Source organism: Eulemur rufifrons, chromosome 11, assembly GCF_041146395.1.
Source record: "Eulemur rufifrons isolate Redbay chromosome 11, OSU_ERuf_1, whole genome shotgun sequence".
NCBI classification, from domain to species: Eukaryota; Metazoa; Chordata; class Mammalia; order Primates; family Lemuridae; genus Eulemur; species Eulemur rufifrons.
This window is the reverse complement of record NC_090993.1, coordinates 7,306,244-7,324,128: the sequence shown is the minus strand read 5'-3', so window position 1 is coordinate 7,324,128 and position 17,885 is coordinate 7,306,244. Positions and strand designations below refer to the sequence as shown.

General features: G+C 49.8%; 1 protein-coding gene across 6 annotated transcripts in view; it reads right to left on the bottom strand.

Annotated features, from left to right (window-relative positions):
- Positions 1-16,736, bottom strand: part of DISC1 (DISC1 scaffold protein) — a 207,996-nt gene extending 191,260 nt beyond the window's left edge. For 5 of the 6 annotated variants that reach the window (XM_069484684.1, XM_069484685.1, XM_069484686.1 and 2 more), the window contains exons 1-2: positions 15,588-16,736; positions 9,227-9,296 (exon numbers count right to left, since the gene is read on the bottom strand). In XM_069484684.1, coding sequence (XP_069340785.1) covers positions 9,227-9,296; positions 15,588-16,649 — 1,132 coding nt within the window. In that variant the 5' untranslated portion in view covers positions 16,650-16,736. The remainder of the gene's footprint in view (positions 1-9,226; positions 9,297-15,587) is intronic. The other variant, XM_069484689.1, reaches the window with a different exon arrangement.
- Positions 16,737-17,885: the final 1,149 nt, after the last annotated feature.

The following is a 17,885-nucleotide window of genomic DNA, read 5'->3' as shown; positions in this document are numbered from 1 at the left end:
CCACCATGCTGACAATCTGGTGTCCTCGTCCAGTCCTCCTCCCTCTCCCCGCCGAGCTGTCCTCGCCCAGAGGTGCAGAGACTATTAAACATTTCACAGCTCATTGTTTGTAGATTATGCCCCAAGAACAATATATAAAAAATTAAAACTTAATAAATAAACACCAGCTAAAATTTTCACAGCTCACAAAGGTGTTTTTAAGTGGTGACTAGCCCAGGCTGAGTGAATTGTTTCTAATTGTCACTTGGTGTAGACACAGAAGAGTTCGTTCTGCCAAGTGAATTCATCAGTCAGTCAGTTCAGCGGGAGGAAGGGGCCCTGATCAGCTCCACGCTACAGAGGTGTGACAGCCGGTTAACGGGTTGAACTTTTCCTGAGCCCAACACACAAAGCCACCCTCAACACAGCCGCAATCACAGATTACAAATCAAAGTTTACTGTGCTTCCCGGGGCAGATCAGGACAAAAGTCCCCGGAAAGTTTGTAACAGGAGGCAACTTCAAGCTAATCTGTAAGACAGGTTTGGGGAGGAAAATCGAATTTCCTTCCCCAACAGTATTTAATTCACCGTTGTTTCCCACCATTCAGCAGAGTGCTTGGAAATAGTAGGTGTTCAATAAATGTTCCTTGACTAAATGAATGAACTCCGTACAGGGTGTTTTCATTTTAATCTTCTCTGTGTACTTTTCACATCCCTCACTTTGAGATTCAGAGGTTGCTCTCAATCATGCTCCACTACTTCGTGTGTTTGTGTTTCACTGGGCGGTAAGTATACTGGCTACTACTTTCATCTGCTAGGCCCCAGCTCCTCCACCTCCTCCTAGCAGATATACCCTGTCTCATCACAGACAGACAGATAACCAGGCTTGGCCAATCACAGCGCTTCACCGCTCTGGCTACCGTAATTGGTCAGGGGAGTGAACAACAAAATCAGTGCTCCCCCAGAAGTTGCGTGCTGGAGCCAAGAAGGGAAGTCACCCTCCCTCTCTTCTCTAGCTCTGTTCTGAGCCCTTCAGGCCCCTTGTTATGGGCTGAATTTTGTCCCCTGCCCACAAATTTGTATGTTGGAGTCCTAACCCCAGGACCTTAAAATGTGACTGTATTTGGAGACAGGATCTTGAAAGAAGTAATTGAGTTGCAATGAGGTCATGAGGATGGATCCCAATCCAATATGACCAGTGTCCTCATTAAAAAACAGGAGATGAGGACACAGGGGAATGCAGTGGGAAGACCACGTGAGGACACAGGGAGGAGACAACCGTCTGTAAGCCAAGGAGAGAGGCCAAGGAGAGAGACCAACCCTCTCGACACCTTGAGCTCAGACTTCCAGCCTCCAGCACTGGGAGAAAATAAATTTCTGTTGTTTAAGCCACTCAAGCCATAGTACTTTGTTATGGCGGCCCGAGCAGACTAAGACACCCCTCCTGTTAAGCGAAAATCAACCATTTGTGCCAAATACAGATCGTTTGGACCTAAGATGATTGTGGTGGGAAGGTTCAGTGTTGATTAGGTGTTAGCCTCTGATCTAGGCACACCCCTTCCATCTCTGTTCCCTATTTCTCAACCTGTGCAAAGAGGAGAAAGACTTTCAAAAATCTTTGAGAAGTAAATTGAAATTGTTGACATTTCTGAAGTCCTAAGTGCCCTCACAGCAAGGCGATTACTCTGGACCAGAGAGCTGGCCCCAGACAGTCTAAGTCACTGCCTTGTCCTGTCTGGCCACCTTTACAGAGCAGGTGAGTTCCTGGGGCCAAGAAGGAACATTCCCTCAGGTAAGCTTGCCCACCTGGGATCCAAGCCAGCCCCTCAGCTGCTCTAGGAGGGCGGCAGGACCACAGAAAACCCAAGAGAGCAGCTTCAAACTCAGTCTTCTAAGTGCAAGAGGGACTTCCCACCCAACACTCTGCCCAGTCAACTAGACTCCATGGCACGAGAAGCCTGCGTCATCTGCAGATTCTCACAGGCAGATACAAAAAATCAGAGAAAGATACTGTGTCCACTCTTAGCACGACAGCCTTCTGTAGCTCAGCTGGCAGGAAAGTATGTCCAAGTTCCAGCTAAGCACCTATTTAGGGAGAGGAGGTAGAGGGGAAAAAAAAATTGTGTGCATGTTGCTTGGTGTTTTGTATTCAGCAGCACATCTAACCTTGGAGCTGTCGGGTTTTATCATGGATAATGTACCATGACAACGCTCCAAGCAATCCTTACAGGACAAATGGATTCCTCACAGTCAGTGCAAAGCAGTGTGGCCACATTCTCAGAGAGGAACATACTGTGACACAGCCATCAAGACGTCTGTGCCACTGTGCTGCTCCCTCCAGAGCTGCGGGAGTTCTAAGAAATCCCACCAAGACCTAGAAAGAATTTAGTGGGCACTCGGAGTGAGCACCAAGGGGAGAAGGTCGCACACTGAAATCACATTTTATGCTGCCAATGAGAAGAAAATATATTATATGCAAATAAACTGTTGGGTCTGTGCACAGAGCTCGAATCTCAAGTAGGTGTCACTGACTCATTGCACCCTTAGCACCCATGAAAAATGCCAACATTTAAACCTGCAAACACAAACGGGAGATGCTCAACCGGTGGCTAAGGTCTCTGCCCTAAGTTACAGAACTGTAAATTCTTCTGTAAACAGGAGGGAAAGAAGCTAAGACAACACATCCGAGCTAAACAAATGACATTTTGTACAGATTCTTTTTCCACGATGTGCTTATCTTCATGTATAGTTCATCTCCCAATTTTTAAGTTTTTGGTTAAAAGAAGAGGAGGCAGATATATAAGCTTTTCTCTTCTGAGAATAATGCTAAAGGTTAAAATTAAAATTACACAAGTGTTAATTTCCTAATAGATTAATTTTTTAGATTAAATGTTGGAAAGTCTTCCTGGTGCATCCTGGTATGTACGGAGTGTTCGTCGGTTCCTTTCCTAGTTGTTGTGTAAGTAAGAGTTTGTAGAATTCAGAAACTTCCTAGCTAAGCTTTGTCCTCCAACTTCTACAGAGTTCAGACTTCCACCCTGGGAGACGAAATGTTCCAGACCCAGAGGAGACAGGAGGCGCAGCCGTAGGGCAGCCAGAGCACACAGCCATCCCCCTCCGAGCGGCTTCTGTGGCCACGATTCCTCCCACGGTGATCGTGGGACGTAACCAGACAACATATGGGAAGTGCCCAGCACAGGGCAGAACTGCGACAGGAGTCACATGCAGTCACCCAAAGGGAAGAGCTCTTGATAAATTTTATCTTTCACAAGCGCTGAAGTACCAAAAGGACGTCTCTTCCTTTACTGAGGTCGTTTGCACGCATGCACAAAGCCAACAGCGGGACAGTGCATTTTTGTGAAGTCAAATTTCTGATGTCCATGGAGGCAGAAGGTAAATCTGTCCCGGTTCTCGGAGACAGACCAATCTGCTTCTGTATTTGTTCTCTCCAGGCCCGGGCGATTGGACGGTGCTTGCTAACATTGAGGGCGGATCTTCCCCGCCCCCGCCCCCAGCCACCCAGACTCACATTCATCTCCTCTGGACACACCCGCACAGACACACCCAAAATGATGCTTCGCTGGATTTCGAGGCAGTCCTTAGTCCACGCGAGTTAACATCCAAAATCAAATGCACAAACCCAGCCCTTGTCAACGTGGCCCCCATGCGCATCTCCTTAGACCACGCTTAATTTCCAAGTGAAGACATTAACAAGGTAACAGTCCCACTTAACATGACTCACTGTCCTGTGTACAGCTGAAGATGCACTAAATCCCTTCCTTAGAATTCAGCTTTCAGGATTTTAATATTCAGGATTTTAATCTTTCGGGATTGCGATTTTCGGGATTTTAGACTTCAGGGATTTAAACTTTAGGAAATTTGATCCTTACGAATTTTAACCTTTGGGGTTTCAACATTCAGAGTTATAATTGCCCCCACTGCATCAGCTACACAGTGAGACAAACATATCACAGGAAGAGGATATATACAAAATGGCATTTCCTTTACGTGCTCGCATTATCTCAGCTTGTCCTCCCGTTTACAAGGGAACTTACAATTCCGTAAGTTGAGGCAGAGATAGTGGCCAATGGTGACTGCGCATCGCTCATTTGTGTCTGCAGGTCTAACCTGGCATTTTTCACGGGCGCCAATGGTGCGGTGAGGCTCACGACACCTCCTTGAGATTTTGCTTTTAAATCAACAGATTTTGGTGTTATCTCTAGACACGGGGATGCTGTAAGCAGCCCTGATAGCAAAAGGTGGCAGAGCTCTATAAAGAGCAGGAAAGAACTAGAACTTTCCAAAGCCCTTGGGTTCAGGGAGGGAGGGAGGTGCCTGTTCAGGGGAGCGGCAGGCGGAAATTTCGTCTGTGCCCACGTTTGCTGTGTTCTCTGTAGACGTGTTAAAGTGGCGGTTTTGCTGGGCCTGCGTGTCTGGGCAGACTCCAAATGCACTTTACAAGTCAGAAGGAGAACAACACAGGCTGCCAAGAGTGGCCCTTCTGTTCCATGGGCCCCAGGTGGCCTCTACCTCCCATTGACCCTGGCAACCTGGGGGACATAAAAATGCCCGGATCCGACTCAATCTTGTTTTCTTCTTTCTAGCCTGGACTGAAACGCACTGCAGAGGAACCGGTGGCTTTCTGCTGTGCTCTGTCACATCTGCAGTTCTGTGGCACAGGTTTAGGTTCCAACCATGAGGCTCCAGGAAGCAACTTGGACGCCAGGCCCAGAGGGGGGTGCAGGGCAAGCTCCCCAGGAAAGAACGGGGTGTCGGGTTGGGTAATTTGCACACCATCCCCAAAGAGCAACTGCACACAGAAAAATCTTATTCAAGACAGAATGCAGAAAAATGGAGATTATGGTAATTTAGACAAGAGCTGTTCTCACCCTGGAGTGTTTTTATAGTTGGCCTGTGCTGCGATCATTTTTCCCTCGATGCCTCCAATGTTTATTATGCTAGAATTTTGTCATAATGGATATGAGTTGAGACAAAGGATCAAGAAAGTAATTCCAGGCTGGTGACTCCAAGAAGGAAATTCTCACCAAGCAGGACAAAGCCGGCTGTGCCACTGATCGCTGAAATGCTGAATTCCGGAAACTTTACTTCTTCCTCCTCACAATCTCCCCTTGCTCACTTCGGAAGCAAAGTGGCATGCATGGTCACGAGTGGACCTGGGACGTGGGCAGTCAGGGGGACATCGTGGGCACAAACCAATGCAGGAACAACATAGAAAATCATTCCCTGCAGAGCCTGACTCCTCATCTCCAACGTCGGGACCATGATTTCTCTCTGTAGGACTCCAAGGTGTCAGACTTGCCCTAGGCTGACCGCAGCCACGAGACATGCATTAATGAGTTGAAACCGATAGAGCCTCTTGGAGAAAGACCCTAAGCCAATACCAAAAAGCGTTATTCTTTTTCTCCCAAGCCCTCCCAGGCTTCTACAAGCACATAAGGAAATATTAACTTTACTTCCCTAGTGAGGGAGCGATGTAATTAGAGCCCTCAGAAGGTTTCTCCACAAGGCATTAGTGGGTAAATCTGCCAGCACTTTGATGAGATAAAACATGGAACTTTCTATTCTGTTCCAATTGCTCCTTTCTCTGGAACACAAAGTCATTTTTATGAGTGAAACTAGGAAAAAGAAAGATTAAAAAAAAGCAATAAAAACAAAGGGAGATAAGGTCACCCGCTCGTTTCTCCTGGCTCTTGGATTCCAGCAGACCCCTTCCCCCAAGACACAGCCGGGCTGCACAGCGGCTCTTAACAGTGAAAAAGGCCGGGCGCGGTGGCTCACGCCTGTAATCCTAGCACTCTGGGAGGCTGAGGCGGGTGGATAGCTCGAGGTCAGGAGTTCGAGACCAGCCTGAGCAAGAGTGAGACCCCGTCTCTACTAAAAATAGAAAGAAATTATATGGACAACTAAAATATATATATACAAAAAATTAGCCGGGCATGGTGGCACATGCCTGTAGTTCCAGCTACTCGGGAGGCTGAGGCAGTAGGATCGCTTAAGCCCAGGAGTTTGAGGTTGCTGTGAGCTAGGCTGACGCCATGGCACTCACTCTAGCCTGGGCAACAGAGTGAGACTCTGTCTCAAAAAAAAAAAAAAAAACAGTGAAAAAGAAGCAAGTTCCAACACAGAGTATGAAAAAGAAAAATCTCAACAATTCTGAAATTATTTATCAGTAACCCTGGATAAAGTAGATTGGAAAAGAAACTGCATTCGAATCCTATTTTAACAAATCTCATTGCAACAAATTCTCCACCTCGACGTCATCCAAACTTTCCTAATGACTTAGCGATCAACGTACAAGAATTTACTGACCACTTACTATGTGCAGGGCTGAGCGCTGGGCCCTGCTGTGGTCCCTTTCAGACGGCAGCCAGATTCCAGGCTCGTTTCAAGCCAGCCAGACTTCCGGGTGGTGGCCAGCAGCGGTAGTGCCTTTCCTACCTCTCTTGTTCTCCAGAATGCCCCGCCGGCTGCATCACACTCATCCTTCAAGACCCAGCTAAACTACCGCCTCCTCCGTATCTCTGAGCCTCCATGAACCCCAAACCTCTGGCAGAAGTGATTTCTCCCCTTCCGGAACTCCCTTGGTGGCTCCTTATTCTAAAGGGCATATTATGCATGGCTTTTTCTCATTACCATGCACTGTGCCCTCTCCCCTCCTGACCTGTATACTCCTTGAGATGTCCATCTCGAGGACAGCATGTGGCATTGTCTTTATAAACGGCATGGTTTTGATTCCTTAGGCACCATCGTTACCCAAAGTGTGGCTCACAAGCCCGCAGCGTGAGCAGCATTTGGGAGCTAATGAGAAATAAAGTCTCAAGCCCCAGCCCAGACTGACTGAGTATCTGCATTTTAACCAGTTACCTACCCAGGTGATTCATATATACATTGAAGTCTGAGACGTACTGTTGTAGGGAGCGGATGCTTAATAGATATTTTTCACATGAGCCGACTTCTACACAACAATCTTGCCCCTCGTGCACCCCCACCCCCACCCTGGACCCTGCAGATGAGCCGGGGACTGATCCCACCTCGAAATGGCAAGAGTCCTTTCTCCCTGCTCGCCCCAGCTTGCCGTTCATGGCCTCTGTGCATGCAGGCGGCAAGTGACTTATTAATTCCCTCACACATTTATTGAGTGCCTACCTACCATATGCCAGGCACTTTGCACATTTCACAAGAGCATTTGCCTCTCAACACACTGAACCAGGTTTACAGGTTTGGAGAGTTTCAATAGAGCGAGCAAGGTATGTGAGTCAGTGTGTTAAGTGCCTAGCAGGGTGCTCGTCCACTGCACAGACTTCCTCGTGGATTGGGGGGATTCAGCCCACAGACTAGACCCCCACCCCCAGGACTCGGCTGGCAACTGCCCCCCAGGCCTGGCTCTCCATGGGGTAAAGCCCTGCACCACAATTTTCAAACTTCAGCGCACACCCCAATCACCTGGAAGGGTTTTGGAAACACAGAATGCTGAGCCCACCAGCTGACGGTGGCGAACCAACAAGAACAAAACCAGGCAGAAAGTAAAGAAAGATGCCTCTAGCCTTTCAGCTTCCCCGATGAGGTGTGCCCTATCAAACCTCGTTCCCTTGGGTGCTGCAGAGATGTTTGGGAACAAAGACTGAAGAGGTGAGATTTTCGTTTAATGAAGCCCACTGAGAGAACCAAGTGAAGAAAGTTCACCAGGTCCCGAGAAGGACCAAAAATAGGGCCTGGTTTTCTATTTGTGTTGCAGGCTTTGTGTGCTACTGTGTCATTAAAGGTGGAGGGACCAGGACTCGACCCACGGCAAGGAAAATAAATCTGTGCAATGGTGGGGAACTTCAAAACCAGGTTTAATTGTCTCGCAGACAAAAGTCGGCGGGTGAACCTTGGCCCGGGAACAGCTCGCTTGCTCTCTGTCTGCAGCTGTGGCCAGGGCCGCGGCGCCAACACTGGGGCTGTGGCGGTCCTTTCCCTGGCCTCAGACTGGCCTCCCCTCCCAGGAACCTCGTCCTCCACCAGCATCAAGCAGCCTGGAGGAGGAGGAGGAGTGGGAGAGTTTAAAAGGTCCCACCCTTAGCCCCAAATCCTTCTCCCTTCCTCCCACCTCATCCCATTTCCAAACCCAACCTCGGTGGCATAGGCAGTGAGTACAGGGGACAGCTCTGCACGTCCTTAGAACCGGATTTCCAGCCTCCCTTGGAAACCACTCACCTTGTTCCTATGGTGGCCTGATTCTAACAGCCTGTGACGTATTCAATGGGAGTATCAGAATACAGGCCAGGAAGGTTGGAGACCCATGCCTGAAGGCTAACCGGCTTCAGAAGAATCTTTAAATGTGCATTCCATTTCCAGACCAACCCTGGAGGTATTAAATTTGCCCATCACCGGGAGTACCTATCAAGTTGATGAGCGTCTAGGGGACCCCAAAGTCATTTTAAGCCCTCTCTCCAGCAGGAATGGGTGTGAGATCTTGCACAATCAGCCTCGGACGTCCTTAAGATTCCTCCCAGGCCAATCACACCTGAAAGCCTTCCTTTGACTCAGTCTACCCTGGGCCCGGTGAGCCCCCATGTCAACCCCCATTTGCTTCTGGCCCAAGTCCTATTTTGGTGCCTCATTTTAATTATTCTTTCCCAACCTCTGACCAACTCCTCTATCTTCTGGCCTCATGTTGTAACTTCTCCTTTCTATCTTGAGTATTTTAGGCCACATGTGTGGAAATTCGATGCACGTGACCCCCTCTAGCCCAGCCAGACATCTCTGGAATTCCTATTTCTCGTAATTCTCATCTCTCATTTCCTATTTCTGGTCCCGGAAGGCATGAGGTCGGAAAGCCCCACGAGGGCACGTATCTACTGGCATCACAAGGGCAGACACTGTCCGCTCTCTCGCTGCCTGCCACGTTATCCCGCACATAATGGGGCCTCAACAAATGATATTTTGGTGAATGAATGAATTATAGATATATCGTGCCATGTCCAGGCAAATGGTAAGTTAATGTAATTTTTATTGTGCAAATACTCCAAGTGCTTCTGGAAGATCAACAAAGTGGCACTGTTAACCCAAAGGCCAGAGAGTGCTTTGAAACACACAGTAGAGCTGTGAGACAGCCGACTGTGCCCCAGTGGCAGTGACAAGAGGAGCAGGCTGCGCAATTCGCTGGGGTGCGGAAGGTCGAGAGGAGACAGCAGGGGAAGAGAAGTGGGACATTACGGAGAAAAGTAAACAAATTAAAACTCACCTTTATCATAATCATCATCCTCGACTGCTGCTCCTTGAAGCTTCTGAAGCTTTAATCTTAAGGAAGTTACCTATGTTGGTTTGAAGCAGGGGAAAATGAAAACCCAATTACAATAGCATTCAAGCAAACGTATTTTGCGAAAACTAAGAATATTTAGAAACTATTTCAAAACTGAACTTATTCTCCTTTAAAAGAAAAACCACAAGTGTACATTTTTCTAATGCCAGATGCATTTGTTTCTCCCCCCTCCAAAAAAAAATAAAGATTATATAAAGAAGAAGTGTAATTTGAGCATAAAATCCACAGGAAAAAAGTTAGAATGTTATTTTAAAGAAAAACATCACACTGTGCCCTTATCTGCATGAAAAAAATGCATAGTGAGAAGGAATACAAATTTCCTCACCAAATGGTCTCTGTTCTAAAAATCACATTGAAATTATGAAGGTAAACACACCAAAATTGGAAGGGAAACCAAGAGAAGAGCAGGCACTTAAGCATAGCAGGCTGTCCCCAAGGCTGGGTAAGAGGACAGGGAGGCCCTCACAAAACCCTTCAGAAAGGTTCTAAAGTTCAAATATTGTCCATTAGAGGAAATGTACTGTCTTATTTAACCTGCATACAGACTCAATGATCCAGTTACTCCTCTGGTTATTACCAATATGTTCACTTGTAATCATCGTTCTTCAACAGGAAACCCAGAGATTTCCTGAAGGTTGATCCTTGGCCTGACCATCAGTGAATGAGTTTGGGCTTATTCCCTACAAACACCTTCCTCCCCTTCTTTGCCTGGCTCACACCGACATCTCCTTCAACACTAGCTCAGGTGTTATCTCCCCCAGTCTGTGTTCAATGTCCTTCTTGTATACGCCGTCATGACCTGTACTTGCTTCTACTCATAGACCATGCAACAGATGCTCACTGACTGACTCCTAGGTGCCAGGCACTCTTTGAGGTGCAGAGGGTACATCACCAAATTCTTAGCCCTCTAGACTTACATTCTTGACAAAAAAAATAAACATTATACAGTTGATCCTTGAACAACATGGGGGGCAAGGGCACAGACGCCCCTCACAGTTAAAAATCCACATATAACTTTTGACTCTCAAAAGCTTAACTGCTAATAAATAGCCTGCTGTTGGCCAAACCCTTAACAATAACATAAACCGATATTAACGCACATTTTATAATATGTTATGTGTTTTATATGCTGTGTTATTACAATACAGAAAGCTAGAGAAAAGAAAATTTAATTAAACAAATCATAGGGAAGAGAAAACATATTTACTATGCATTAAGTGGAAGTGGATCATCATAAAGGTCTTCATCCTCATCATCTTCACACTGAGTAGGCTGAGGAGGAGGAGGAAGAAGAAGGGCTGGTCTTGCTGTCTCAGGGGTGGCAGAGACAGAAGAAAACCCAGGTACAAGTGGACCCACACAGTTCATACCTCTCTTGTTCAAGGGTCAACTGTAAGTAAATTTTATGATGTCTTGGAAAGTGATCAGTGCTATGAAAAAAGGAAAAAGTAGAACCAAGCAAGGGAGCTCAGGAACGCTAGCAGAGGACGAGTGTTGCAATTTTAAATATGATCTCATTGAGAAAGTGACATTTAAGCAAAGATTTAAAAGTGGTAAGGGAGTGAACCACGAGGCTGCCTGGAGAAAAACAGTCCTCCAGAGAAAAGAGCCAGTCCAAAAGCTCTGGGAAGAAGTTTTCCTGGTAGGAAAGCAAGAAGTGACAGTGACGTGAAAAGCAGTCACAGCAAGAACCTACCAGGTCAGCGTGGATTGAGTGAAGGGGAAATGGTGTTTATAGACGAGGTCAGAAACATAATCAGGAATGCGACGTGAAGACTACTTAAAAGTTCTAATTTTACTCTGAAATTCATGGGGAGCCATTGGAGGATTTGGGGCAAAAGACCACAAGATCCGATTTATGTTTTTAACAGTTTCATTCCGGCTGCCGTGGGCGAGGGCAGAAGAAGAGAGATCGGGTAAGCGGCCATGAAACACACCAGAAGGGAGCTGATGGGAGTCTGGATTGCACGGAGTGCCACGGCAGCAGCGAGGACAGGGAGAGGGAGTCCGACTCTGGACACATTCAGATGATGGCGGGCTGAAGATAGAGCCAAAAGGATTTGCTGATAAATCCCGGATGGGATGTGAGAAGAGGAGTCATCCTGACACCAGGGCTTTCGGTCGGAGCCGCCAGAAGAACGGAGTTCCAGGAAATTATCTCAGTCCCTATCACACCATGGTATAGCTATCTTTTTGCTTCCTTTTGTTTTGTTTATGCACATCATTCAACCTTGCACATCTGGAGGGCAAAAGCTATTTTGTACCCATGTAGAACACACTTATAGACTATATAAATACTGAGGATCAGCCACATATGAAAAGGAGCTGAAACTTGAATTCCTGAGATTCACATTTTTACTTAAGTAGAAGGGAGAGGGGGTTGAGGAATTAGAATGTCCAAAAGGCCTCAAAACACTAGCATCCTTACCTCTCAAAGGGTCTTTTTGAAGATCCTCAACTCACCCTCTCGCCAGTCCTGAGAGCCTCACCAGTAGCCCAAATGGGCGATCTCGGGTCTCCGCATAAACACAGAGGAAAAATAGCTCCCCACCGCCGCGCCCCCCCACCCCCCATAGCCTCCCTCATGCAGACAGCTCCCGCTGTCAGGATGTTCTTTCTCCTGCTCAAGCAAGATCCGCCTTCCTGTAAGTCCTATGCCCTGGACAGAGTCCTTTCTGTCATTCCCACTACTCGGAATAAAGTTAAGTCTTCTTCCACACAACAGATATTCAAATACAGTCATGCATTGCTTAACAACGGGGATACATTCTGAGAAATATGTTGTTAGGTGATTCTGTCGTTGTGCAAACATGCTAGAGTGCACGACACAAACCGAGACGGTGTAGCCCACCAAGCTATGTTGGGGTAGCCTCTTGCTCCTTGGCTACAAACCTACAAACCTACATTACCGCACTGAACGCTGCAGACAACTGTAACGCAATGGTAAGTATTGGTGCATCTAAATGTATCTAAACATGGAAAAGGCACAGTGAAAACACAGCATTATAATCTTGTGGGACCACCATCACATACGTGGTCCATTGCTGACCGAAATGTCGCTGTGTGGCATAGGACTGTGATTAAAGACAGAGTCATGTTTTCCCTCACCCAAGTGTTAGATTACCAGAGACGACAATACCTAAACTACAGATAAATTGTGTCCACCACCTGTCCCTGAGACAAGATATGAGTTTACTCTGAGCTACAGGAAGAAGGCAGAACTTGGTTTTTTTTTTTGACTCAGACTCTTCTTTGGAGCTACTTCTCTCTCTAATGCTAAAAACAGGCGATGTTCAGGGTACTTGCTTGGTGCCAGTCCCTGCCTGCAGCACCTTGCCTGTGTCAGCACCTTTTATCCTTGGTCTAATGAAGTAGGTACGAGGTCCATTGTCCCCATTTTATATAGGAGCGTCTTGAGGCACAGCACAATTCAGTGAACTGCCTACGCTCACACAGCGGGGAAAGGACAGTGCCAGCTGTCACTTGCAGTGGCCCCACTGACCCTCCAGGCTGCAAAGCTCCCTGGGTCAGCTCACATGCGCCAGCAGGACCCCACGGGCTGCAAGGCCCCCTGGACAATTCCAGTAGTGCGGGAAGAACGTGGCAGACACAGCACCAGGCATGCGTGGCTCGCCACGCCTCCCTTCCCCAGGAGTAACTTTCTAGTGGGTTATGACCAATCATTTACTTTTTTTTGTTTTTTTTTTTTTGAGACAGAGTCTCACTCTGTTGCCCAGGCTAGAGTGAGTGCCGTGGCGTCAGCCTCTCTCACAGCAACCTCAAACTCCTGAGCTCAAGGGATCCTCCTGCCTCAGCCTCCCGAGTAGCTGGGACTACAGGCATGCGCCACCATGCCCGGCTAATTTTTTTTTTCTATATATATTTTTAGCTGTCCATATAATTTCTTTCTATTTTTAGTAGAGGTGGGGTCTCGCTCTTGCTCAGGCTGGTCTCGAACTCCTGAGCTCAAACGATCCGCCCACCTCGGCCTCCCAGAGTGCTAGGATTACAGGCGTGAGCCACCGCGCCCGGCCTCATTTACTTTTAAAAAGCTGAGTTTGGGCAATAAAGGAGTAAGGAAGGGATACATGTACAGCTGGTTTTGTTTCTTTCTAAAACTAAACCTCATGAACTCCAAAAAGTGGGTTAAGCCACAGGCCCTGGGATTTCGGCTCCCAGGCCCCTCCAGTGACCTAGTGGTCCGGAGAGGGTGCATGTGAGCCCCTGGCGGGGCTGTGCCCCAGAGAGCCACATGTTCTCAGAGTCCAACGGATTCCAGTCTACCCACAACTCTAGGTTCTCAGGGGACGTGATCTGCATCCTGTTAAGGGAGTCAAAGGGAAGGAAGAAACTGTCGATGCTACCAGAACCCAGAGGGCCAAATCTTGTGGACTGTAGCAGAATTGTTGCCAAGGCCCGTTTCTGTTTGGTTATTTGGGAGGGAGGGGAGCTGGCCCGTATAACAAAATTCTGACATTTGCCTCACTTGGTCAAAACTTGAATTTTCGAGATAGAGAAATGCAGAGATGTTGCCAAGATTTCTTTTAAAAAGGTCTCTGAAATGCAGTGTTGAAAACTGACATTTAGACTTGGAAAAATATGATGATGTCAACCTCCACTTAGTGCCTTTGTCCTTTGTGTGCCTACCTCTCACATTCTCTTCTGCGTTGGACATGCAACCCAAGAAGTCTGTTAGTTAGATATCTTTGGCCCATCTTAATAAGATTAATTATTTCACTAAAAAAAAATTACAACCTGTGGAGGCCCAGAAGCGTGCCAGGCATCAGACATCTGAAAATGTCTAAGAGAAGTGACCTATGGTTGTGGAATTTAGGGTTGCATGGTGTCTTTGGCGTCACGTGGCTGGAGCTGACAGGAGTGAGGGGCTGGAGCTGGCTGAAGGCACATCCGGCAAGGCCTCGATTGCCAGGATAAGGGCCCACAGACTAGCCCGAGATCAACATGGAGCCACCATAGGCTTTAAGCCAAGGAACAGCATTATCCCACCCGTGTTTTAGAAAGACAACTCCACTGGCCTCGTAGAGGACGAACTGGAGAAGAGAAACAGCGCCGGAGGGCAACAGGATCTCTTGCAAAAACCCGGGTGGAAGATAACACAGATCTGAGACAAGGCTGTGGCCATGGCCGTGAGAGGCAGGTTTGCAGTAGGATGAGGGGAGGGAGGGGGAGGGAGCTGTGGCAGCTGGCTGCGGCCTGCATGAGGCCCTTTAGGACAAGGGAGGAAGATGCCATCAGTTTTGGACACGTCCAAACACCACCCCAAAAACGGCCTGCGTCTCTGCTCTGCCTTCATTCTCTCTCCGAGTCTCAAATCGGAGAGCTGGGCAGAGGTCCCTGAGGACCAAACAGGGCAGACAGGGACGAAGGGGCTAGGAACACCGGGCTGCAGGGAAAGAATCGAAAGGGGATAAGATGCAACTGCAGGGGACGAACAAGGACTTCCGCATTTCAGACACTCTCACCGAATGCATGACACGTGAGCACTCTGCTTCCCTACGCCCATGTACACACACACACGTGTGCAAACACATACAAACACACGCACACACCCCACAGTGAAAACAGTCTGTCAATAGGTCGGCCACAGAGTATCTACCTGAGCTTCTCTGGGAATTTGGGGGGCAGAACCCTGCCAACCTCCGGCTGCACCTGCTTCTCAGGTAACTGGACGGATGGCAAGGTGACAATGCCGGCTGACATGTCCCCAGCTTGTCCTCATCTCCAAAGCACCCACTTCTCACTGGAGCCTCAGAACAGTCCTGTGAGGTGCCGTGATCTCTAAATAAGGAAACTGAGGACCAGCGAGGTTTAATGGCCGGAAATGAAGCCCCCGACTCCACGGAGGGCGGCCCCCACGGCAGCAGGAGGGGAGGAAACGAGTGGAGCAAACGCAGATGGAGACCAGGATCGCCCCAGCGCAGGGCACCCCATTTCGTACCTCGCAACCCCTCTAAACATCAGCCAGCCCACCGCCCTGCCCCCAATTTCCTGTTTCAATGCAGAGTGAGGCCGGCCAATCGGCCATGTCTCACCTAGGCCAGGGACTGCTGAGGAGGAGCCGCAGCCCAGGACAGAGGAGATGAAAAGGAGAGAGGTTTGTGTTTGCACTCAAAGAGACAAGGGCAGTGACATCCTTGTTCAGCAGCCACAAAGGGAGCTGCTGCAGCATCTAGGGAGGGGGGAGTTGGTCCAGCCCGCCACCCTCACCCCCTGCCCTCTGCCCGGCACTAGCCTGAGCTCTGGTGGCCAAGCAGACACCGACCTCCACCTGCCTCCGGCTGCTCAGCAGGCAGCCCTGCAGCACGGGCTCCCACCTCCTGAGCAGGGCGTCCCAGGGATGGGCGTCCCAGGGATGGGCATCCCCCGAGCCGCTGCCCTCGTCACCTCCGCAGCCAGCCAACAGGGGATCTGGGGACCAGGAGGAGCCAGCGTCCACGTCCAGGCAAGATGGCATCTCATACTCTGGCCCGGGGCCGCTCCCTGCAGCCCAGGCAGGGTCCGCCGAGCCCTGAGCAGGCGAGAGATCCAAGGGCCAGGAGAGGTATCGAGGGTCCTCGTGGGGCCTGTCCGAGCTGGCGGCTTTGGCACCCACCTCCCGGGGGCTCTGATGATGGCACTCGGCCTCTCTGGACGGCGGGCAGCCCTCCGCTTCCCCGCGCTCCCCGGCCGAGCCCAGTGAGAGCCGGATGAAGCTGAAGCTGGAGGTGAAGGCATCGTGGTTGCCGGGAGGGGCTGAGCGGGCTGAGGGGCCACTTCCCAGGCTGCAGCTGCTGCCACTCAACTCCGCTGGTGCCACAGGGCCTGCTGCCTGGGTGCCCCTTGCCCCTTCCCGGCAGGCTGCGTCCCAGCTAGCGCGCAGGGCCTGGGGACCGTCCATGGATGGAAACTCTTGCTGACACCCGGCGTTCCCAGGGCCACAGGGCCCGCTTGGCCTGTCGGGCAGTCTGGTGCCAGCTCTGGGCTGAGTCCCGAAGCGTGCTGAGGTTCCTCTCGCAGAGGCCAGAGCCAGGCCTAGGTGGCCCACAGAGGTCACAGCAGGGGCTGCTGTGCTCCTGACCGAGAGGCCTGGACGCTGGCCTCCTGGGTCGAGGCTGCACTGTCCGGCCCTGGACTCAGAGCGGTGGGACTCCTCGCCACACGCCCCTCCCGGGACCCGGGACAGCATGCCCACTGCTGGGGAGGGGAACCCGATCCCGGGCCCAGCCGAGCTTCTCATGTAGTCTGGCCTCTGTGCCAGCCGCCGCCTCCGAAAGGACACTGCAGGTGGCAAGCAATCCCGGCTGCCTGGGAAGAAAGAGAAAACAGAAAACGGCACCATAAACATGCGGATCTCACTGGCTCAGCTGGAGCTGCATTTGGAGGACATCCCTAGGTGGAAAGGTCATCTCTGTCTGCATCTGTCAAAGGTAGATGCTGGCTCCGTGGTGCCCAGGCCAACCCGGTATGAAAATCCCGACAGTCCTCGGGAAGCGCGTCTCTTGACCGTGCAGAAATCGACACGGCGTCTGGGCTCCGCTGTTCAGCAGAGCAGCTGGCGCCGCTGCACGAGCGTGAACCTCGGAGGCACAACCTTGGCGGCTCCCGCGCCCTCCAGCACCCCGCCTGCTGGTCTTTTGATGCGCATCAGCACTTTCGTCCCAGAGCAGGTCTGGTAAACAAATGATTTGAACCTGGGATGCAGCGCACTCCTCAAAATGCGATCCAGGTTATTTATTCCAGCTACTCATTGCCCAACATGTGATTTTCATCATCCGACCTCTCCACGTCCCTGCACACTAGCTCTGTCGCTGTGGACTGTGGGCAGCTGGCTGTCGCGCAGTGTAGGACCATCATTTCGTCTCACACGGCGGGTTAGGGGAGCCTGGCTGGATGTGTTCTCCAAACCAGGGGCTGTGCTCCCCTCCTCGCTGTGCTATAGGAATAGGAACAATAACAAATTCTGACACCTCGTTGCCCAGTTCAAACCCTGATGGTATCCCTTGCTGGCTGCGTGACCTCCCACGAGTTACTTAACCTCTCTGTTCCTCAGTTTCCTCATCAGTAAAATGGCAATATGATCAGTACCTCTCCCATAGGGTTGTCGTGACCATTAAGCTAAACGCATTACAACAGGTAGACAGAGCAGTGCCGGGCACACGTTGTAAGAGCAACACAAATGTTAGTTGTTATTTTTACGTTGCCGAGCACTTTGCTACTCATCAGGTGCTTTCATCTACATTCCTTTCACTTGCTGCCTTCCAAGTGACCAGGAATTACAGCTTTCCTTTGACTTCTGAGATTCAGAGCTGACTTTCCAGAAATCCCTGCAAGTGACTAGGCCAAACTCTCCCGACTCTACGGGCCCATGTAGTGGTCTCACCCCAGGGCCTGCCACACCATACGTCAGGCATAAGTAAAACCAGGCAGCACGAGGCACAGCTGCAGTTAGACCACAGCCCATGGCGAGAAGCAGAACAAAGCTTCACTCCAAGCCCACACACCCTGCTTTGCCTCCCGGCAGACACATGGTCCTGGGATCTTTGTCGTGGTGAGCAGAGATCGCTAGGCACTGAGGATCCCA